The sequence below is a fragment of the Notamacropus eugenii genome, chromosome 1 (genome assembly GCF_028372415.1).
Source record: "Notamacropus eugenii isolate mMacEug1 chromosome 1, mMacEug1.pri_v2, whole genome shotgun sequence".
Taxonomy (NCBI): Eukaryota; Metazoa; Chordata; class Mammalia; order Diprotodontia; family Macropodidae; genus Notamacropus; species Notamacropus eugenii.
Window position 1 is genome coordinate 283,420,738 of NC_092872.1, and position 24,344 is coordinate 283,445,081.

Consider the following 24,344-nt stretch of genomic DNA (forward strand, 5'->3'; position numbering starts at 1 on the left):
ATCTGAAAGGAAATGGTACAGACTGGTCGTTTTGCAAGACCAAGTGTTCACTTTCATTCATTGTCAGTGAGCAGATGAGAAGCTTCCAAGGAGGAGGAGGAGGGGAAGGAGAAAGAGAAGGAGGAGGCAAAGGAGAGGGAAGAGTAAGAAAAGGAGGAGGGAGAGGAGGAAGCAGGAAGGTCTAATGAACTTTGGAGGATTGGGGGAGTTGGACGTTGACTAGCATGTCCTTAGATCTCAGAGACACATAGCTGCTGTGGACTCAGTGAGGGAAGACAGAGTCAAGGCTCTGCGAGCATTCTAGTAAAACTAAGCTACACTAAATCTTAATGAATCCCCTGGAAGACTCCAGAACACGGACTTCCAGGAGCTATGAGTTACTCTTTGCCACCTGTGCTTTCTGAGCTATACCCCACTTTCCCTTGGATTCTGTATGCACTAGTGACAAGTTGAGTCACATACTTTGGGGGATGCTTTGCACCAACTATGATAATTATGCCACCTTAGTAAATACTGCTTTCTCAAAGCTAACTAAATCTTGCCAGCTAATTAATGCTCCCTAATAATTATGGGAGGGAAGGATACCAGTTGGGACTTTATTCCATAGTAGACTAAAGATATCCCACAATCCTTAGAGAGTCTCCCTGAGGGAGGTGTACGCTATACTTTCTAGTTGTTTAATCTGCTATTGCAAATGAGAGTTAGTAGAATAAATTCAAGGCATGTTCTACTTTTTTTTTTATCTCTGTGTACATGCATATGGTGAAAAGTAGAGAAATTCTTTCAAATTTCATCTCCTGGAATTTTTCGTTAGTTTTTGTATTAGCATCATGGGATTTTTTTTTTAATTTCTCGTATTTTATAAAGAAAGAAAAAGTTTTCAGCTTAACAAAAGTTTTTATTTGAAATATATGAAAGTTTTGTGTACTTCTGTGGTTCTAGGTCTGGTTATGCTGATGGGTCTTTTCCCAGGTTTAGAGCCTGTGGTACTTGATAAAGGTATGATTTCTGATTTCATGGCACCCTGAGTGGTGATGGTGACTCTAGGGGAGGCAGTCTCTAGATTTTGTTGGTTTGGCCTATGTTTGACATTCCCAGAAACCCAGAAGTGACCTCTTCCAGACTGATATAGCAAACCAAACCTACATGGTTCTGCCAGCTGAAAATTCCCAGGGTGCATTTCCAGAGCTTCATGGTAATTCATATAGCATCTGGTCATTGAGGATGACCCTGATGCTTGTTGGTAGTGTGCGGTGATGTTTTCAAATATCTCTTGTTTCTTTTCTTAATGCCTATTGAATAATGAAAATGTCTTGAAAATCACTGGGCTGAGCATCACTCATGTAGCCCTTGAGCTTTCTAAATCTGGTTCTAAATGAGAAACTGAGGTTCTGTGCTTGAGGTCAGACATGGTATGAGGCAATAGCCCTCCGTCTGGTGTTGTTTCAGCTGTTTTCAAAGTGCTTTCCACACTTATCATGTTAGATCCACGGTGTCATCCTGTTCTAGTCCCTCATCTTCACCCCTCACATCTCTCTCGTTGGCAAGTTTTAGGAGTTTTGCCTCTGTGATCTCTCTCTTGCTCCTTGTTCATGAGAGAATGGATGGATGAGAATGCTTCGAATAAGTCCTGACTGTGGGCAAAGCTCTGTACTCAGCACAGAGAAAAGACAGAAGGCCAAATGGTCCTTGTCTTCAGAGAGCTCACCTTCCAGTGCTAGAGGCTGCAGAATCCCCATTGTTGCTTAGAATCCCAGAGTTTGAAGGGACCTGATAAACTTTCTGGTTCAGTCCATAGCTAAGCCTATATTCCCTCCACACCATTATCCTCAAAGACTTCTTCCCTTTGGCTTGTCCACCTCTGTGATGGGGAGCCCAGAGCATTCATTCTGCTTTGGGGAGTCGATGGTGGTTAAGGAATCACCTTGGGATTCCCACACTCTGGGAGGACTAGGATGCTTTTCTTATGTGAGTTTGCATTGTAAATGCCACCCACTGCTGCTCTTGATTTCCTCCCCTTCCCTACCCCAGCAATCTGTCTTGCATGTGGCAGCTCCATGAGCCCTTGAGCATTTATTAAAGCTCACTGTGTGTCCCAGGGTTATGCCAAGTGCTGTGGATACAAAGCAAGGGAAAAATGCTCCCTGCTGTTCTGGAGTTTGTATTCTAGTGTGAGACAACAGACATGAGTGCACACACACACACACACACACACACACACATGCACACACACATATACACACATAATATTCAGAAGATGATCTGGTGGGGGTGGAGGCACCCCCTCCTGTTGGGATATGTGTGTGTGTGACTGGAAAAGCTTCTCATAGAAGCTGGTATTTGAGCTGAGTCTAGAAGGACATGAGGGAAGCTTGGAAACAGAGTTGAAGAGGGGTGCTGGGCTTGGGGGGAGCCCTCCTGTTCCCTCCCGGTCTTCTCTTCTCTTGGCTGGGCATCCTTGGGTCCTTCGTTGGGTCCTCACATGAAAATTGAAACTATGGATCTCTTCCTCCCGGGGCTCCATGTGCAACCAGTGCTTAGTGTCTGGAACATTGAATGAGGTGGAATTGGAGACTCTTACACGTTGACCCGCTGGCAATATGGTGTATAAGGCATCTTTACAAACACTTGAGGTCACACATGTGATCTCCAGCCATGAGACAGATACAGGTGTTGTGCTTAGCATGTTACAGCTGGAAAATGGAGGTCCTGCCCCATAGGATCAGAGCCATCCCCTCCTCCTGAATTCATTACATATGTATTAAACATCTCTTAACGTGCCCAAATCTGTGAGCCCTTGGGTACCTTTGCTTATTTCCCTAGTTAATTTGTTCTTTCTTTCTCCTTAAATTTTTATATTTATTTATCTGTGTACTGTGTCATCCCCTGGTAGGGGGTAGTGAGCTCCTTGAGGGCAGGGGCATCTGGGCTGGAGCCCTCACAACACAACGTGGTGCCCTTCACATAGCAGAAGTAACAGCAGTAACTAAAATGTGTGGAGCACTGCACTTGCAAAGGGCTTTCACCTATATTCTCTTATTTGATTCTCATAACAATCTTGTGAGGTAGAGACTGATTATAACTCCCATTTTACAAATGAGGAAACTGAGACTCAGAGTTTTAAGTGTCAGATGAGGGGTTTGACTCAAAGTCTAACTCTATTGCCTCATGCTATCTGTCAAGTTATAACAATGTAATGACATCTGACTCTGTGTCTGTGTGTATAAATGTAACATTTTGTATATATACACACACACATTAACATGTTATATTTGTAGACAAAATAGGCCACAAATGAATAAATGACAGAACCGGGCACATATGAAATATATCCACACGTATGTCAAGTGCTTGATTTGATGTCAGGGAGGCTGTGACTGGCCAGGCTTCCTTGATTAATCGATGGGAAAATAGATCAGAACCATAATTCTGGGGGGGTTCCAAGGTCATTGTTCCTTCCATGGCCCTGGTGCCTTCACAGCGGCTCATGTTCTTGTGGAGGGAAGTTGTTCCAGATGTGATGTATGGAATTGAGAAGGGATCATTTGTGTCTGTTAGTTAATATGTGGATAGCATCTCTGGCCGTGCTTTCCTGCAGTGACATTATGTTCCCTCTGGAGCAGAACTTCATCTGAATATATATTAAAAAGCATGTGCATGTTTAAATATATATATATGTATATATATATATATATATATACACACACACACACACACACACACACACATGCATATATACACGCATACTGTATTATATATGAGTGCATTTAAATACTAGAGGTACAATTAAATTGGCCATAAGCAAACGCCTAGCAGCCTGCCTTGAAATGGGAAGATTCCATAAATCTGTCTCTTTTCTGCTGGGTGTGAATTCCTTCTTTCTCCAACACTAGTTTCCTCTTTCCTAAATGACACTATTTAGCATTTCATTTAAATGAAGATATAGTTGGACTGTGTCTCATTTGTTTCTCCCTCTTCATTCCTCCATCCTCCATTCAGTGCCTCAGAATTGTTTTCCTCTCCTTTTCTGAGACTCCCCTGACCCTGCACTTAGCCTTTTGGGAGCCATTGAGAGTGTGTGAGGGGGTGTCTTTCTGTCTCTAGGAAGCTGCTTCTCTGGAGCTATCAGAAGCATCACTGACCCGTAATCAGCATAGTTTGATGAAATAAACCCACCTGCTTCAGAATTAAAGGAAAACAATTGAATACATCATTGGCATTTCTTATTGTTTTCAGTCATAGCTGTATTCAGCTTTCAGAGCTATTTCCATTTCAGGATACTGATTCACATAAGCACCAACACCCAGGTCTTGCCCATTCAGTTATCACACTGTTCTCTGGGTTATGTGCAAACTTGTTGGGGGGGTGGGGCATATGCTGCTGTAGTACTTGAATCTCAAGTTGGACCCATCAAAGATGGACTCAGGAACTGGCAGAATCTCAGAGCTAGAGGAAACCTCAGCTGCCATCTAGTCTAGCCCATATTGGGATGAGGATCTCTTCTCCAGCTTCCCAATGGGTGGTCCTTGAACCTTTGCTTGGAGCTCTCCAGTGAGGAGGAGCCTTCCCAGCCCTAAGCTAGCCCATTCTACTTTTGAACAGCTCAACATGTTAGGAAGTGTGGCTTGATATCAAACATTAATTAGATGGATGTGTAATGCACAAGTTTAGAAGGTGTTTCCTTCCTTCCTTCCTTCCTTCCTTCCTTCCTTCCTTCCTTCCTTCCTTCCTTCCTTCCTTCCTTCCTTCCTTCCTCCCTTCCTCCCTTCCTCCCTTCCTCCTTCCCTTTCTCCCTCCTTCCCTCCCTCCCTTCCTCCCTCCCTTCCTTCCTTCCTTCCTTTCTTCCTTCCTTCCTTCCTTCCTTCCTTCCTTCCTTCCTTCCTTCCTTCCTTCCTTCCTTCCTCCCTTCCTTCCTCCCTTCCTCCCTTCCTCTCTTCCTCCCTTCCTCCTTCCCTTTTTCCCTCCCTCCCTCCTATTCCCACTTGGCCATGGTCCTTTATTTCCTCTCCATCTTCCATCTCAATGGTTCTCATTACCACTTATACAACTGAGCTATTCCCCATTTTATCACAAGAAAATAGTTTATTTTTCCTCCCACCCAATAAAGCTTCCATCTGATTCAGAGGCATTCTAAAGCAGAAAAAAAGCCCATTGCTCCATCCCAATGGGGGCCTGAGGAAGGGAGACAGATGCCATGGGAAGCTCCTCTCCATGGGGAAGTCTGACCCCTTAGGCCTGGGTCAACCTATGATTCCAAGACAGGGCAGACTCAGTCATGGTCCTGTGGATTCTCATCTGAAAAGCATCTTGACTCCTTTCTCAGTCATGATTGTACTTGTTAAAGTGATGTGTTTCCAGCATGCAGAAGTGGGTTGTTTAGCACCACTGTACCCCCACCCCTGGTGTCCTCCTATGATCTGGCACCGTGAAGGAGTCCCAGCCACTCCATTCTTCCTTAGTTTGGTAATTTCCCCTGATGTGGACGAAATCATTCCTCACAAATTCCAAATGAACCCTAGCATCCTATTGTGTGAATTAATGTCTAATTCTGAATGTCTTAACCTTGGTTCCTTTTGTTTACTAAAGGTAAGGAACTGCCTCCACCCAAATGAACTAAGGCAGGACCTTGGAATTTTCTCCACCTTATGTTTCTGTCCTTTGTGATGGAGCAGAAAATCTGCCTTTAGAAACAGAAAGTTTGGCTGCCTGCTCTTCTCCTCTTCACAGTTTTTATTGTCATTTAAATGTGACTTTTCTTCTGCCTCATTAGTAAGCATGGTAACCAGCAAATTCTGCTGAGAGAGGAAAATGTCATTTTAAAAAAAAATTTTATTGATGCCTTTTGTTTAAACACCACACTGATTTCTGGATAGTAGACTCCCTCTCTCCCCTCCTTGGCTTCCCATGTCAGATCTGATACCTCTTTGGTCATGCTTGTGCTTGACAATGTCTGCAGCCTTTAGCTGTGGCAGCTCTTGTCCTGAGGAGAGGGGCAATACATATGTCTTTATAATGCTCTGAGGCCATTCCTGATTTTCACTTACTCAGAATTCAGCTTTTTTAAATATTATATTCAGTCTGTATAATTGCTTTCTTGGTTCTACCTCTTTCCCTCTGTATCAATTCATAAACATCTTCTCATGATTCTCTGAATCCCAAGTTTTCCTTTTCCCCTTCTACACAATAGTGATCCATTACATGCACATACACTTATATAACTGAGCTATTATCACAAGAAAATAGTTTATTTTTCCTCCCAGCCAGTAAAGCTTCCATCTAATTCAGGGGCATTCTAAAACAGAAAAAAGCCCATTGCTCCATCTCAGTGGGGGCCTGAGGACAGAGAGACAGATGCCACTTCAGCCTCCATCAGACACTCAGTTCAGTTTCTAGTTCTACTTACTGCAAGAAGAGTGGTTATGAACCTTTTGTATGTAAAGTGTTTTTGACCTCCTTAGTCTCTAGATCTCACCTTGGGCTAACTGGGTCCTAAGACATGGACATCTTCTTCCTTTTTCATTGATAATTACAAATGCCTCTTCCCAAAAGTTCAAATAAGTCAGTTAACTTCCCAGTGCATGTTTCTGTTTTTGCTTCATCTTTGTTTTAATTTATCCCTTCCTTTTTTCCCTCCCTCCCACCCTTCCTCCTTTCCTACTTTCCTTCTTTCCTTCCTTCTTTCTTTCTTTCTCCCTTTCTTTCTTTCTTTCTTTCTTTCTTTCTTTCTTTCTTTCTTTCTTTCTTTCTTTCTTTCTTTCTTTCTTCTTTCTTTCTTTCTTCCTTTCTTTCTTTTTCTTCCTTCCTCCTTTCCTCTTGTCCTTCCTTCCTTCCTTCCTTCCTTCCTTCCTTCCTTCCTTCCTTCCTCTCTTTCATGATCATTAACAATGTACAGTTCTTTTGAAAACTGTCCATGTCTTTTGACCACTTCTATATTAGAGAATGACTTTTAGTCTTATATATTTCTGTCAATTCCCTGGATATTTAAATATCAGCAAATTTTTGCTGAGATGGAAGTCAGGAATCTCACTTCCACCTTAATGCTCTCCAAATCTGGACATACTCTTTTAAAAGAGTTATTTAATGAAAACTTAATTCAGAAATTTAAATTGCCTAACTCCAAGTCTTGTACAGAAATTTGTGCATTTTACCTAATTGCTCTTCATTATTTCAAGGGTGTATTTTGTATTTGTGCCTTTTTTTTTGGCTTTTTATTTACAGTTGGTCCCTAAGCATTAGCATTACAAAATTGGGGCAGATTAGTGTCTTCCTAATCGTGTATGCTGTCTTTTAATTATCCTCAAAAAATGAACATGCAAACTCCATCTTCTTAGTGGGTGATGATCACATCCTCTTTGGATTAGAAAACTAAGCTAGGGACTAGTTATTATGGCCTGTATCCCCATGTCTGTGCATGACAGCTTGCTCATGATTGTAATACTTAAGTGTATCACAATGACATTGAGTTGAAGGAGACCTTCAAGGGTTTTCTGTCAACAAGTCAGTAAACATTTATCAGATGCTCGCTTTTTCCTGACCACTGTGCTGGACAGACGAAGAAGGAAATGAAACAATCCCTACCTATAAGACACTTTTATTCTCTTGGGACATAAGCCTGTATCCCCAGCATTTAGCATAGCGCTTAGCATATAGTAGGTGCCTAATAGTTGGCTTGTTAATGAATTAAGATGTAAAAGGTGATGCAAGATGATTTTTTTTGAGGGGAAGGAAGAGGAGTATAGATCCTGGAAGCTCCAGGGACCAGGAAGGCTTCTTATTGTATTTGGGATTATATTTGACCCGAATCCTGGAAGAAGCTAAGACTGATTCTAAGATACAAAGGTGAAGAAGGATGGTGTAGCAGGTGGGAAGCCCAGGCCAAATGGAGGATTGCATATGAGGAAAATCTTAGAGTCCTTTGGCTGCACTAGAGAGAGCACAGAGGATCTTGAGAGAGCCTAGCAAGAGTTCCCACTGTTGTCTGAGGGCACCTGGCACATAGTAGTTGCTTAACAAATGTTTATTGACTGAGTGACATCATGCTATGTTCCATGGCTTTTAGCTGTATTGCAAGGATTCCAAAATATTTGTCAAATAAGAGAAGCAAGAAAGTCACCTTTGTGTTGAGCTTGGCCCCTTCATTTTGGAGAATGAAAGCAGAGAATGCGAATGCACTGTTGCCATTCATGTAGGGATGACCCTCTAGGTATCATGAACATGGCTCGTCAAAGCCCTTCCAGGTTTTTCTGTCTTACTGCTCTCTACTAATTGTTCTCCTGTAAGTTAAGGGACACATTGAGGTACCTCCCTCTGTCCTCTCCTGCCTCCCTTTTGAATGACTACTCTGCAGTGCCTAATGGCTCCTCAGTTGGGATCCAGGCAACAGCTACCTCAGTGGTCCTTTTCGATGCTGAGTGGGCATCCTACAAGGGTAACCCATGCCCTCCCTGCTGCCCGGTGGATACCATGTGAACCAGTGAGAGAGAGGGTCAGACTGTAGAGGTTTACATAGTAGAATAACTGCCCACTCCATTGGGCCATGGGTGCTGGGTTGGGTCTAGACTGGGCTAACTGGTGCCAGAAATCATCTCACCACTGAGAATCTGTGACTCCAGAGGACTGAGGGCAGTGAACACTAATTTCTAGAATAAGAATTATAAATTCCATTGTAGTAAAACAAAGCACATCAATTTTTAGAGACCTCAGATTACCAGTGAGATTTACATTCAAAGCTTTTTAATATTTAACTTGTTCTCTCTTTGTATGCCCTGGGCTTCATTTTCTTCTCCATTGGTCACTGGAGGGAGTATCATGGAAAACAGCTAATAAACCTTTCCTGCATGTGGTTCTTGGTGACTAACATAAAGGAGAGGGAGAACATAGGTAAAGAATACATGACAATGGGCACTGGTGGCGTCTCCCGTTTTAGGTCAGGTCTTTCAGATGGTGATCTCAGAGAGGAAGAGCTCAGGGGAGGCAGAGTTTAGAAAGGATGCATGGGTGGGTGGAATAGGTGGAGCGTGCCCGCCTTGCCTGGAGCCTGGCCTCCATGGCCATTTTCCCATCACCTCCATAGCAGGCCGTCTGCACAATGGTCATCCTCCTTTCCATCCCAATGAACAGTGGGCTGTGCCCTAGGATGCTGGCTCCTGAGAGGTGAGCTTTGTCTTGGCTCAGCCAGCACCAGGCCACCATGTTACTTCTTGGGCACCATTTCGAAACCTCCCTGCCATACCATACTCTCTAACCCCTTCATGTAGGCATTATCTTCCCCTACTATATGTAAGCTCCTTAAATCAGGAGCTATCTTCTTGGTATATATCTGTGAACCCAGTGCTCTCCCATTTTGCTTATGCTATCACCCTTTATGTTGAAATCATGTTGCTGTCTCTCCAATAGAATGGAGGTTCCTAGAGAGGAGAGAGTATTTGATTTTTGCCTTTGTAGCCTTAGGCAATTTTAGATGAGAGGCAGGATTAAGAATATTAAGACCATAGTTTCTTGCCTTTCCAAGCTCTCATCTGAAGAAGAGAAGGTCAGACAAAATCTCTGACTTTAAGCTCAGGTACAATCATTGCTTTCACTGTATAACCATGAGAATGCTGAGTTGGGGAGACAAGACAGTCTCATGGTCATTAGGCAAAAAGCTGTCCACTTGGGTACCTCCACCACTGGAAAAAAAGACATCTTTCTGTTTGGAATTAAAGTCCTTCTTGTCCTGTTTCCGTGCAACCTTTCCAGCCTTCTCTCATGTTGCTCAGCTCCCTGCACTGCCGTTCAGCTAAGCTAGCCTCCTTTGCTATTCCTTACCCTTGACATTCCATCCCCTACCTCCTTACCTTTGCATTGGCTGTCCCCCAAGCCTACAGTGTTCTCCCTCTTCACCTCTGCCTCTCAGAATCTCTGGCCACCTTTAAGACCCATCTCCAGGCTTCCTTCTTCAGAATGCCTTAACTGATTTTCCCATCAAGTTCACCCTCTCCCCCTCCCCCAGGATGTCTTGAATCAATGTCATGTACCACATCCTCTATGTGCCTGTATGTGCCCATATCTCCTCTCCTTTTTAGTAAGTTCTTTGAGGGAAAAGGCTGTTTGCATTTTTAATTTCTTCATCTAGCATCTAGCATAGTGCTTGGCACATAGTAGGCACTTAATAAGTGCTGATGGGAGTGAGTTGAGTAGAATTTCAGCCAGTGAACCACTAGACCTTGAACTTTGCCCTCTTCCTTAGCTCCTGTGCCCTCCCCATGGAAACAAAGGGAGGGAAGGAGACAGAAGGGGAGGGAAGCAGGCCTGAATGTGCCCTTTCACTGCTCTCCTTCAGTTCCAGGGTGAGAACAGGCCCTTTAAAGAGACTCTTGAGCCAATCAGTTTCTTGTTGAGAGACCTCAGAATGTCAGATGCCTTTGAGTAATCCTCCAACTTAGGAGTTGTCTTCTTCCTGTTGGAAATGAGGTCTAGACATGTAACCAATCCCCACTGATTTCTAGCCTTCGAACACCTCTTCCAAGTCTTTACTGCAGTCGTCTCACCTTTGCCATTCAAACAGTTAAGCAGCTCTCTCCCTGATGGCCAGAGGAGCTATTCACCTCAGTGGCTTCTAGCTTGCAGCCTATCTCTAGTCCATTAACATTTCATCCTCTGTGTTTCCCATTAGCTGCATTTTCGGAGGTTAGGACTGAGGTTATCACTCCACAGGCCGTGAAGTTTTCAAGCTCACCAGACTTCTGGTTCTCCTGGAAACCAGCTCACATTCACCATCTTAGTCCTTCCAAGCTTAGCAGAGCCAAGGATGTTTTCAACAACCCAAAGTCAAAGGCAAAGATGTTATCTGTGACCCAAAGTAATTGCACATCCTAGAATACAAACTTACTTCAAAATGTATTTATTAAGCACTTCTGTTATGCAGGCCTGCCTTCTACTGAGATGAAGATAACTTACCCAGCTGTCAGTTTTAGAGAAGCTGAGGAGCCTGTAGAGCCATGATTTGGCAGACAGGGCTTGACCTCAGCTTATCTTTATTCCACCTTGTACTCAAACCACTGCACTTCCTTTTCTAGTCTCAGGTGTCATTTGGAGAAGGGTCGTGTTTAGGAGTATAGAATGGAAACTCCTTGAGGTCAGGGATGTTTTTTCCTTTGTAGCCTTGGTCCCTGGTACAATGCCCAGCACCTAGTAAGTGCTTAATAAACACCCCTCCCTCATCAAATAATTAAATATTATATTATGCTATATTATATTTATTGTTATATTATATTACATTATGTTCCAAATTATTAATATGTATAGTATATTATTGTATACTATATATCTAACATAATAATACATAAATTAATGCTTGTCAAGTTGAATTGAATCAGTATATTATCAAGTGATAATGAGATATTGACATTCTAAGGTACACATCATGTCATCTTGTACATGGTTCTGCCTTTACTGACTCTGTTCCGGACTTGTGACCAGTCCAGTTCTGTAGGTAAATAATATCAATGTGAATGATGCTCAGTGAAGATTGGCAGAACTGATGGGGTTTGAACCATTAAATTTTCTTTGAGATATGTGCTCTTTGTTGAAACATCATTGTATCAGTGAATAAATTAATAGGACGTTGCACATCTTCACTATGTAGTTCAGACATGACATGTCAGTGACATGGATTCTCCCACGAGGTGAGAAAGGGAGATCTATTGTATTTGAAATCTTCTATGACTCATGTGTTTGAGTGCTTGTGTATGCCTGTGCTGAGTAAAGCCAGCCGATTTTCGATGGTGGATGAGAGATGGTCAGTTGCCAATATCCCTTGGTGGACCACCAAGGTCACCTCTCTACTGCATTTGTCTTGGCAAGCTGTCTTGTCTTTGGGCCTACAGCCTACAGCTGTTTTTATTGGATACCTTTAAGACCATTTGGAGACAGCCAGAAGCCAGGGCTGCAAGTGAGATTTGTGGATTATATCTATTTTCACTCGAAACCTCTAAGTAAAATCAATTTAATATGCATTTTCTTGAGAAATATGTAAATTAATAATTGCTTCATACATTATTCAAGAAAAAACTTATTTTTTATCATTGATAGCTCTTCTAATCTTATATAAAGATATGCTAATGGATTTAATTAAAATAATTATCCTGAATAATGTAGCCTGAACTTTACCCTAAAATAGTACATATTAATCATTATCACTAGTAACATTTTTAGCCAGAGAGGCACTTATAATATTAAACAGATCCCAGCAGCAAAGTACAGTTTTGGGGGTGGGGAGGGCATGGGGATGGGGAGCTCTGCTTTGCTTTACAGTACGATCGAGTTTCCATAGAGGAGAGCATAAAACTGATCGACTCTCCTGAACGTAACTCTTTCAGCATTTAGGACCCTTTCAGCCTTCTCTTTGCCTTGTCCTTCTTCCCCAGACTTCTCCTCTTGCTCATTGGTCCCAGAAATCTTAAGAAGTAGGACCATTTCTTGGTCCTTTGTATCTTAGGAATTTGCAGTTATCACCTCTGCTTCTCTGATAGGGAGGTGAGGGACCTTTGCTGTGATCAATGAGCCCACTAACATCATGATTAGAAGACAGGCTTCATTTAAATATAACCTCCCCTCCATCCCACCCCACCCCACCCCCAATTCCCCAGATAGCCAATAGAAATCGTAGATTTCTTAGAAATAGAAATATGGTTATCCTGCTCAACAGATTCTTCTGACTCTCTGTTACCTCCGGGACCAAATGCCACATTAAGCTCTTCACAGCCTGGTCCCTTCCTCCCTTTCCAGGCTTTTTATACTTTGTTCCCTTCTGTGGATGTGATGATCCTGGGACATTGGTGCCCTTGGAACGTGACCCTCCACTTCTCCTCTCCAGGTGTTGGGACTGGCTGCTCCTCTTGTCTGGAATACCCTTCCTCCTTCCATCTGCCTCTGAGCTTCCTTTAAGTCTCAACTCAAATCTCAAATCCACCCCCTTCCATGGAAGGCCCTGCCTGTGCCCCCAGCGAATGTCCTCCTCTCTGGGGTTATCTTCCTTCTGTGCTGTGGATCTCCTGTATGTGCCAAGTTATGCCCATTCTGTCTCTCCTGTTAATCTGTGAGCCGCCTCTTACAAGTGCAGACTTTTTCATTCTGCGTTCCTACGTCCCCAACACTTAGCAGAGTGCCCAGAACACAATAAAACCTTAATAAATGAAGGAGTGATTGACTGATCCCCTGGGCATAAATTAGACCAATTGTGATTGTATTAGCTTCTAAGTAATTGTTGTCCTTCAGTAACTGAAATTGTGTGTGTGTGTGTATGTCTACACCTGAGTTTAAAATATTCTGTACCTAATCCATTGGCTAATAAACATGACCCCCTGCAAATAAAAGGAAGGAACTTACCTAAGCACAGTAGAAAAGATTAATTCTGAGATTCCAAACAATCAGTCACCAGTATTTACTTAGTTATGATATTAATCATTATATTAATCAGTTAACAAACTCTTTATGAGTACTGGGTCCTATGCTCAATCCTGAGGTTAACAGCTAAAAATAAATCAGCCCCTCCCCTCAGAGGTCTTCCATTCTACTAAAAGCAATAAAATTAATTACAAATGCTATACACTAAGCTTAGAAAAGATAGTGAATTAGTCATTTTTAAGTTAAAACGGTGACTTAATAAGAGTGAAATCATCATTGCAATTTGGCACTTAAGAAAAGTGGTGTGCACTGACTGGTCCAATAAGCCTTTGGTACCCTGTTCTCCTGTGCCAGCTGCCATCCCAGCCCGGTTATGCTGGCAAAAAGGACATATTTCTGCCCCTACGGAGCCTAGGTCTCCACAGTCTCAATGCTATATTTCTATTGCTGTGTTCTTGATGCTCCATATATTCCAGAGCAGGGAGTTAGAAAGACAGTACAAACATGTGCTCTTTCCTCATTTTTTTTTTAACATACCTCTATCACACTCTTCTTTGCACAGGTACCTGTATCTTTGAACAGGTCCCATCTACCCGTTTTCAGATTGGCCAGAAAGTTTGCAAATCTCGCTGGCACAGTACCAAGAATTCTGAACTTGGAGTCAACAAAGCCTCCTTTCCTCATATGCAAAATGAGAGGCCCAAACAAGAGAATTCCTAATGTTCCTTTCATCTCTAAGATTATATTATTATGCAGATAAATATAAACTCACAAAGCACATCACTGGTGCTTTTCACTGAATTAAGCATAAGGTCTCATGTGTGAATAATGCAGCTAGATAAATGCTCAATGATAAAATATTTATATTGCAAAAAGCTATAGACGGCTAATTATAATAATAATGATAATAAAAGATAGTTAAAATCGATTCTATATTAATGGAGCAACTAGAAATTGTCATGAGGCCATAGAACTCAAGAGCCTGTTGCCACAGTATGTTAAAGTTTAATTTTTTATTATTGAATTGAGCTGGGTTGAGATTGAAATACAGACTTAGGACAGGCTGCTTGAGAAAATATTTGAATATGGATGTGTGAATGTGCATTTGCAAGGTTAAAAAGGCTGGAGGAAAAGCAATTGTTTAGATTGTGAGCCTCAGTGCGTGGAGGCCAGATGGATATGACCATTTCTAGCCTCGTATTTGGGCTTTGGGATCTAGTGGGGCAGAACTGGGGTGATTAAGGGAATAAGGAAATGATTTGAAAAGCCCCTGAGACAGAAAATCACGGATGGGAGACAAGATGAACATGGGGGGAGGTAAAAAGGGGGCAGAGAGAAGTGCCTGTGGACATTGAGTTAGGTGGAGGAGGGGGTTGAAATTGGAGTTGAACAATCCTCACGTGAATCTCGGCTCCTTCCCCTTGGGATGACATTCGGTGCTTGACTCACCTTCTACTTTTCTCATCTCTCAAAGGAGATTTTGATGATAAGACTTTGAAAGTCTCTTCCATCTCTAGATTTCTGACTACTAGACCTTGGGCAGGCCAGACTGCCTCCCAAAACTTTACTGTGGGTCCAAGCAAAGAAGCTTGACCTGTTAATTTACATTTAAAGCTGTAAAGGACCTGAGAAAACAGGCCTAACTCCTCTGACTGTTGGCATTTGTACTGTGCTTGTATTAGTGAATGCCTTCTTAAGAGGAGGATGGTTGAAGAACCAAAGTATTCTTGCCATGACTCTAAGGAGGAATTCATTCTCTCTCTCCCTCTTTCTCCCTTCCTTCCTCCCTCCCTCCATCTCCCTCCTTCCTTTCCTCTCTCTTTCCCTCTCTCTTTTTTTCTCTCTCTCTGTCTGTCTGTCCTTGTCTAGATATATATCACTTTATACATTGAAAAATGCTATACAAATATTTTACCATTTCATTCTTAGCCTCATAACAACCCTGGATGTAGGTGCTACTATTGTCCCCATCTTAGAGAGGCAGAGGTTAAGTGACTTGTTCAGGGTCTACAGCTAGTAAGTGTCTGAGGCCAGATTTAAACTCATGCAGGAGAGTCTTTCTAACTTCAAGTCTGGCATTTAAGGTTCTAAGAAAACCTCAACCCCACTGTGCCATCTCCCAAAACAAGCAAAATAAAACCAAAACAACAAAAAAAAAATGAGCAACTAACCAAAACACCCTAAATGTTTGCTCAGTGGGGATGCTTTGTTTTTTACCCGCATGGATAGCCTTTTCCTAGCCTTGCTTGGCCCTGGAACATTCCTGTCATAGCTAAGTACAGGCCTGGATGTTAAGCACACTTCAGGGCCCAAGGTGCCCTAGTTAAGAGAAGCCTCCTGGCCTGAGGGAAGAAGAATTGAAGGTGGGTTTAGAAAAGTCCCAATGTTTATTTGTTGATGTCCTTTTTTTTATATTGTTGCCCCTTTCAGATGGCATTTATTAAAGCACCTACAGGCTGAATGCTTTGTCGGACACAGGAGGCAGAAAATGAAACCGACATGTTCCTTGCCCCCTGGAAACTTACAAACTAAACTCGGTGCTTGAAGAGTCCCAAACCTCAGCCTCCCTGTTTGGCTGCGTATACGAATACCCTTAGTTGTCAGGAAAGATGTATTTTTGCTTGTTTCAAAACCACTCAGTGGGCATGGGAGCTGATTCTTTGCAGCCATCATGCAATTACTGAATGTAAATCTTTGTAACATAATTGGTCAGTATTCCATTTTTTAACAATTATGTTTTTGCTTGTGATGTTACATAAGTCCAGTAGAACCGCTTTACCTTTGCTGGCATTGGCTCAGAAAATCACTAGAGCACCTGATTGTGTGTGGTGTGTGTGTGTGTGTGTGTGTGATGGATTTCTGTGGCTATTTGGACTTGTGTACTGTGTCCAGTTTTCTGAAAGACATGCATGTATACATACAAATGCATGTACATATACTTGATGTCGGAGTTATTAGAAGAGAAAATAATTAGAGAATGTGAAGTGTGACATCTGTTTAATGAGGGTGGGGGTCCTGTGGAAGGGATGATGAATGGTTTCTGCTGAAAGAGACCATAAAGATGGAAAAGCTGTGACTCAGTGGAAGAGATGAAATTCTCAGTGGAGAAAGTCCCTGAGTTTATTGGTCCACCTTCATTGGATTGATAGTACCCTAGGGAAGCAAGTACTCTGTAGAGACTCTGAGCTAGCCATCCTCACCAACTGCCACACACAGGACATGGAAGCCAAACTTGGTACAGCTTCCGGGCACTCTGAGGAAGCCAGGCAAATCAGACCAGCACTCTGACCAGCATCTCTATCCTAGCCTGATGGAGACAGCCTGGGACCCTGAACCTAAGAGCCTTGGGAATAACCATGATTTCAGCCCAGAGCCTTCAGTCATCATCTAGTGAAGACATGTCTGTGGAGATGCAGCCTGACAGCCACTCTGGGAGATGCCTGAGCCCCTGAGGACCCCAAAGAGGAAGTTCTGCCCACCCAGATCCCTCCCAGTATCTAATGGCTCCATACCAGAAATGGATATTTTTCTTAGTAGAATCATTCTTTTCCAATTGTGCCCTAAGGCCTGTGGGATTTGTTCCATCTGACTTCCTTTTCTTTTTATATTTTCTGGGCTCAGCATAGTGGATTGTACATAGTAAATTCTTTATTCATTCATTCCATTTTTAGGAGAGAATCCTGCTGTCTTTGTAAGACATTATACTTTAAAAATTTTTGAAACATAGAAATTCAGAGTGGCAATTCAATGGCCCAATAAAAAGACTTTTGGACTTGGAGTCAGGAAGACTTGAATTCAAATCTTGCTTTAGACACTGACTGGTTGTGTGACCCAGGACAAATCATTTCACTTCTTTTTGCCTCAGTTTCCTTCTCTCTGAATGGGGCATTTCAATCTTGTTCCTCTTAAGTTCCTTGCAGTGGTAGCTCTGTGATCTTTGGATTTTTTCCCTACTGCTAATCCTTCTGGGCATCTAGGTAGGGCAGTAGATAGCCCACTAAACTTAGAATCAGGAAGACTCATTTTCATCAGTTCAAATCCAGCCTCAGACACTTAGTAGTTGTGTGACCCTTGGTAATTCATTTCCCCCTATCTCAGTTTTCTCATTTGTAAAATGAACTGGAGAAGGAAATGGCAAACCACTCTAGTATCTTTGCTGAGAAAACCCCAAATGAGGGCATGACACAACTGAACAACAAAATACTTCTAAAATTCATTCTACTGCAATTTTTTTCTTAGGTTTTAGTGTTTTCAGTAGTATTTTTTTATAGGAAAGTTAAAGTGTTGTTACCACCCTACTAGCATTGGTCAGATAACTCTTTTCCTTTGTTATTGATTTGCAGGGGGCAGCCCTGAAATACTTACCCACAATCGTCAATGATGTGAAATTGGTGTTTGATCCCAAAGAGCTCAGGTAAGGGAAAATCTGGGGAATCTTCTGCTTGGTATTTGCTATCATTCTTGGTAGCAAGTATCTATAATTATTACGTATATGCATTTAGGACTTTTAACTGAATGAAAAGGAATTTTGGAGAATTAACTCGTGCTTTTTTATATATACCTTCCCAGTGAATACTCAAACAATTCCACATACAAAGCATTTTAGTATTTTACTTTCAACCTTCTCCATAGCTCATCATAACTCAGTGCTGATCCCACATCTTCCATAGCTTTGCCAATGGAATGGGCACAAACTCTGGTTTCTCCTTCCAACCTGGAAAGTAACGGATGAGATTTTGTGACTGTTGGCCAATCATTGTTCTAGCTTGGAGGGATCACCAAAGGGTGACTCTTTTGGTCACAGAAACTCTTGAAGATCACGTACTAAACTATTCAGGGATTGTCGTCAGCATTGGTGGGAGAGTTACAAATGCCACCAATATTGCAGATTATTGAAGCAACTGAGTATTGTCGTTTTTTTGTTCATTTTCAATATATATTTTTTTCCCCTCCAATTACATGTTAAAATAATTTTTTAAACATTTTTACTTAAAGTTTTGAGTCTCAAATTCTATCCCTTCCCTTTCTTCCCCTCCCTGAGATGGTAAGCAATCAAATATAGTTTATACATGTGCAGTTATGTGGAACATTTCCATGTTAGTCATTTTGTACAGGAAGACTCGAATAAAAGAAAGAATGAAATAAAGAAAGTGAAAAACAGCATGCTTAAGTCTGTATTCAGACAATATCAGTTCTTTCTCTGGAGGTGGAGAGTACATTTTGGATAATTGTGTTGGTGAGAATAGGTATGTCATTCATAGTTTTTCATCAAACGATACTGTTGTTACTGTGTACACTATCCCCCTGGTTCTGCTCACTTCACTTTGCATCTGTTCACGTAAGTCTTTCCAGGTTCTTCTGAAATCATCCTGGTTGTCATTTCTTGTAGTACAATACTATTCCATCATAATCACATACCACAGCTTGTTTAGCCATTCCCCAATGGATGGAGATCCCTTTAATTTCTAATTCTTAGCCAAAAAGACCTACTACAAATATTTTTGTACAAAAAGTTCCTTTTTCCTTTGTTTGGATATCTTTGGGATATATACCTAGCAGTAGGGCATAGTTGCAAATTACCCTCCATAATGGTTGGGTCAATTCACAACTCCACCAACAGTGCATTAATGTCCCAGTTTTCCCACATCCCTTCCAATATTTTCCTTTTTTGTCAGATTAACCAGTCTGATACGTGTGAGGTGGTACCTTAGAGTGTAACTGAGTATTATTGATATCTGTATTTAACGTCTCCACGTTACAATGATTTCCTTTGGTGGTATATAACTGACGGCTCTTAGATGCTAGTCTGTATTGCCATCAGAGGATCATTAGTTTAGAGGTAGAAAGGGCCTTTTTGTTTAGTCCAGCACATTCATTTAATAAATAAAGAAATTGAGGCCCAGAGAGATGATAGAACTTATACTCACATAGGTCATATGTTGCAAAGCCTAAAAATGTTATAGCCAGATAGCTTTTTAAGGATCCTCCCTGAGGAGCTACTGGTATCATACCTAAAGGATACTAAGTGCCATTGTGGTTTTATGTCCATTTAGCAATGGAGTTTCCCATTATTTGTACAGTTTGGTGTTTGTATTCTTAAAAAAATACAGAAGAGTCTATCCTTAAGTATACCTTTCTTCAGTGGCAGCCAGCAAAATTGTGATATTCTCCTTTAAACCAAAGAATTGGTTAGCAGTAACAGGAAGAGAGAGAGAGGTTATTGGGGATATCTCTTAGAACTTTGCAAAATGGAGCGCTAACATGAAAGATCTCTTTGTAAGGGTGACATATATCATCTCATTTGAGTCTTAGTACAACAGCTTTGTGAGATATCTGCTACTGGAATTATTAGCTTCATTTGAAAGGTGAGGTAACCAAGGGTGAGGTCCTTGCCCAGCGTCACAGGTTATGAGTAATGTCAGGATTTTTACCCAGGTCTTCCTTACTGCAGTCCAGCATCTCTTATCCACTAAAGTGCTACAAAAAATTTGGCCATTTCGTTTTCATGGGATCAAAGAATTCTAAAGAGCTCCAGAAAATCTGAAATTAAAAGCGTACAGGTTCTGTGATCATGGGAACCTCAATTTAGTATTGGAAGGAACCATGTAACTAGTGAGTCCAGCTTCCTCATTTTCCAGATGTGGAAAGAGAGGCAAAGTGAGCTTCCCAGGATCACATAGCTACTCTGATGAAGGTGTGCTTGAGCCCAGAGCTTCCTGACCCCCAGGTGAATGCTCTTGTTACTCAATGACTTTAAATAGCCTGTTGTCTTCCTGACCTAAATATCTCTTAATGTGTTTGCTCTTATCTGCAGCATTTACTGGGTCTGCTGTGTTTGGGGCCCAGAAATAAATCCTGAACAGCCCCCACCTTTCATAATTTCTCACCTATACCCCTGGCAGGAATGGACATTAGTCAGTGGAGAAGGTGTAGAGATTCCAGCCCTGCCTCTTCTGTCTGTGTGGCCTTTGCTTCTGAGGAATCCCTGTTTCCTTGTTTGAAAGTGAGGCTCCTAGACTAGATGACATTGCTTTTTTCTTTTTATGTAGTTAACTATTTCCCAGTTGCATGTACACTTTTTTTTGACATTTAAAAAAAATTTTTGACTTCCAAATGTTTCCAGATCTATGATCTTAGTGAGTAACTATATGAGACACTGTAGCCTGATGGTTAGAAAGCTGGACTTGAATCAGGAAGACCTGTTGCTGACATCCATTTGCTGTGTGACTCTGAACAAGTGATTCCAGCTCTCTGCTCATTGGCTTTCTCAGTGGTAAAACCAAGCAAGGAAGCATTGGGTGGTAGATAGAGGTCAGGGCTGGGTTTGTCCAAGCCTTGCTTGGGACACATCTGGCTGTGTTACTTCCTCTCACCATGCCTCAGGCATCTTTAGCATAGTGAAGAAGATGCTGGTCCATATTAGGAGACTGAGTTTCTTCTATCCATGAAATCCCAGACATATGGGAATGACAAAACTGGGCTAATTTCCTCCTTGGGCCATTGTGGGACTCAAAAGCTTTGCCACTGTTTTTTGTTCTTGGTTCTTGAAGAGGACCAGTGACAACACAGAATCGAATTGAATTTAAGTGAGTCACAACTGCAAAAGTTGGCAGCCTCACTCTCTCCTTTAGTCATTGAAGTCTGATGGCAGGACAAAGTCAAAAAGACTGCCATCTTTAAAGGCCAGTGGAAATATCAGCAATGATCATGATGGTGATGCTAAGGAGGAGGGAGGGAGGAGGAGGACTCTATCTCTTTTGGCCAAAGCTCTTTTGATTTTCCTAACTACCTCCTCGTTATCATTTTATTCCCTTCTGTGTGCTTTTCATTAGAACCTGGAAATTCTCAAATGCCTCCTAAAAGTGTCTCAGGTAGGTTTTGAAAGTATTATGTGACCCAAAATATGAGGATGCCCTTATTATACAGCTTTGTATGAAGACCACTTTTCCTCCAGGATTGAAGAGCATCTCTTATCAATTTCATCTTGTCAATGGCTAAACTGGTCGTTGAAACAAAATCCCTAACAGGTGTCCTGTTTTTTTTTTTTCTTTCTACACAGCAAAATGTTTACAGAGTTCATCCTTAATGTGCCGATGGGCTTGCTGACAATTCAGAAACTCTACTGCTTGATTGAAATCGTTCACAGCGACCTCTTCACCCAGCATGGTGAGCCAAAGGCTAGCAATCCTTAAATTGTCACATTAGTCATTGTCTGCAAGCCTCGGTTGGACTGGTGGTGGTGCTCACTCCTCCTTGCATAAGGCAACAGAGGTTTCAGGCAATTAAAATTACTCTCTTACAAGAACAGGAAGATTTAGTCCCTGCAAGAAGATGCTAATTGACACAGAGTGTAGGTAATAGCTGACAAATGGAGGCAGAGATGTGTAGGTGGTAATTCCTGGGTGTGCTGGACAGCACCACTAATCAGCTGCCATTGTCCATGGGAGACAGCTATGAAAGGGGTGATCCTGGGAGCCTTTTTTTGGCGGAGGTGGGATAAGTGGATCTGCATCTATACTCTTTTGAGATGATTGCTGAAGAAACTATCATTTTCTGGAGTTTTGAAATAATGGTGGTCATCTGATCTTTGTCAAGTTTGCTTCCATATTAATAACTTCTCAATGCTTTTTATTGAGAGGAAACTCCCTTTCTGCTTTAACCAGGGAAGGGTGGATAGGTCATTATTCCCACTTTTTTGAACAAATGGGTATCATATTTTGTGCTTGTAGAGAGCACTTTGAGTAAAAGCTTTACGCCTTCGTAATCGATGTTCTTGCTTGTTTATTTGAGGCCTGTGTGAAGTCCTGACAGATGAGCATAGATTGAAGTCTTCTCTGAGAGGGTTTGTCTTCTCTATCACAGTTATGCTTGTACTTTGATATGATATTTTATTTTTTTTAAAAAAAGAAAACAACAAAAAACCCCCCAAAACTAAAGCTTCTGTACTCCTTCCTTATCATGATTCACATTGACTATGTGGAGAAGCTGTGGCAAAGCCAAAGGGACTGGCCTGAAATGAAAACCTCCCCGACTTTGACTTCTAGTGCATTTTTTGGCCCCATTTGACAGTGATAATTAGGCTCCAGTGTTTTCTTGAGCACATTAATGTCTTGTTGGAGGCAGGGAGAGAAAGAGAGGGAGGGAGGGAGAGAAAGAGAGAGAGAGAGAGATTGTGTGTGTGTTATAGACTGTGATTTCCTCAATGTAGGGAAATCTGAGTGTTGGAATTTATTCTATTGGTTTAAATTAGTTAAATTTATAGCTTTAGAGAGTTTTCTGGAGACACCAAGAGTTATATGACTTGCCTACCCACAACCTGCTAAAATGTATCAAAGGCAGGACTGATGCCCAGGACCTGTGCTAATTCTCTACCATATCTTACCTCTACTTACCAAGATAAGCTTGTATTAAAGGGATGGTGCCAGATTTTTAACTCCAACTTCAGACTGTATTTTTAAGAAAAATATTTTCAGTCTTCGAGTGTGCCTTGGTATTCCTGGAGGAGAAAAAAAAACTCCACAAAGGAAGTGGTTAGTGGTCAAAGGAGATGAGAGGATGACAGCGAGGGGTAGATGGAGACCTGGGGTAAATTGCCGTCTTTTTCTCAATGCAAATGGACAGTTTTGTTCTTGATAGTGAATCTTCTCAGAGAGGAAGCTGGTTATGAAACATGCACAGCCAGAATGATTATGGGCTGAGTCTGTGAGAGGTGGCCTGTAGCTCCATGTCCTAGAAGTTGTTTTAAAGTCACACTGGCTGCATATGGCCTCCTTAGGGGCATGGACTCTTCTGAATTGTTGTTTTTTAGAACGACAGCACCTAGCATCATGCTCGGTACACTGGGATCCCTTAAAAATCAAGTTGACCTTTTGTTGAATTTTAACTTTTTCCATGCTCCTTCTTCCACATTGGTCCTCGAAGAGGAAGGCCAAGCTTCTGGCAGCAGTGACCTGTTTACGTAATTACTTCACTCAGTTCAGTTCATTTTAATCCACAAGCATTCATTAAGCTTCTCCCTCCTCCCCCCCCCCCCCCACACACATACACACACAACTGCTAGGACCCTCCCTTCCGTAACCTACCTTGAATCATATTCTATTCATTCAGAATATACATGACCTGATAGAGTAGTAGTTCCTCCAGAAGAGAGACTACTGCATCTTTTCTTTGCATATTCTACCTAGCATACAGCTGGTGCTTAATCAGGGCTTGTTGAGAGATTGACTGAATGATTCAGGGACAGCCTGAGTAAAAGCACAGAGAAGGAAATATCTATGTTCGGATTTGAACGCAGGCCTCCTCAGGCCCTCCCCTGTCCACTGTAATGCACTATGACTGCTTGTCCAGTTGTATTAACCTGCATGCTCCTTGATTCTCAGAAACAGCTAGCAGCCATCTCATCTGCTTGTTAGAGGAGATTTAATAGTGGAGATCTCTGGGGAGGTCTCATTACAGAAATTTCATTGCTTTTACAAAATAGACCACCCTGCATTAACTATAAATAATTAAAGTCAAGCCACACTTGTGAACAGAAACAGCAAAGAACCAAGCAGAGAGATGGCATTGTTTTTTCTCCCCCAGCTGCCTGGATTCCCATTGTTTGCTTCCTAATTCACACGTCTCTCGTGAGTTCCCCAATTCGGCCAGAATTAGCCAAGTTCCACTACTTCCTGCTGCTTGGTCTCGGCTGTGTGAGATTTAGCTGAAGATGGCATTCTAGAGTGAGCTTCTTTCTAAAAAGACTCTGGGGAGAGTTTTCAAAATCTGTCACTGTCAGAATTTCTGCAGCCTTCTTTGTGGGGTCTTGGTGTACTGATGACTGTACTGTTGGTACATGGCTTGCTGCTGTGGGGTGGGGTGTAACATGCACCTGTTAGCTACATAGTGTGCATTGATACAATGGGCTTCACTGGTGGGGGTGCTGAAGGCTAAAATGAAAGTGGCCCCATTTTAAAATA

The 24,344-nt window shown here is 41.9% G+C and overlaps 1 protein-coding gene across 2 annotated transcripts in view; it reads left to right on the forward strand.

Annotated features, from left to right (window-relative positions):
• The window catches only part of DOCK1 (dedicator of cytokinesis 1), a 582,086-nt gene that overhangs the window by 161,936 nt on the left and 395,806 nt on the right, over positions 1-24,344 (forward strand). For both annotated transcript variants that reach the window (XM_072629055.1, XM_072629056.1), the window contains exons 24-25: positions 17,730-17,800; positions 21,446-21,552. In XM_072629055.1, coding sequence (XP_072485156.1) covers positions 17,730-17,800; positions 21,446-21,552 — 178 coding nt within the window. The remainder of the gene's footprint in view (positions 1-17,729; positions 17,801-21,445; positions 21,553-24,344) is intronic.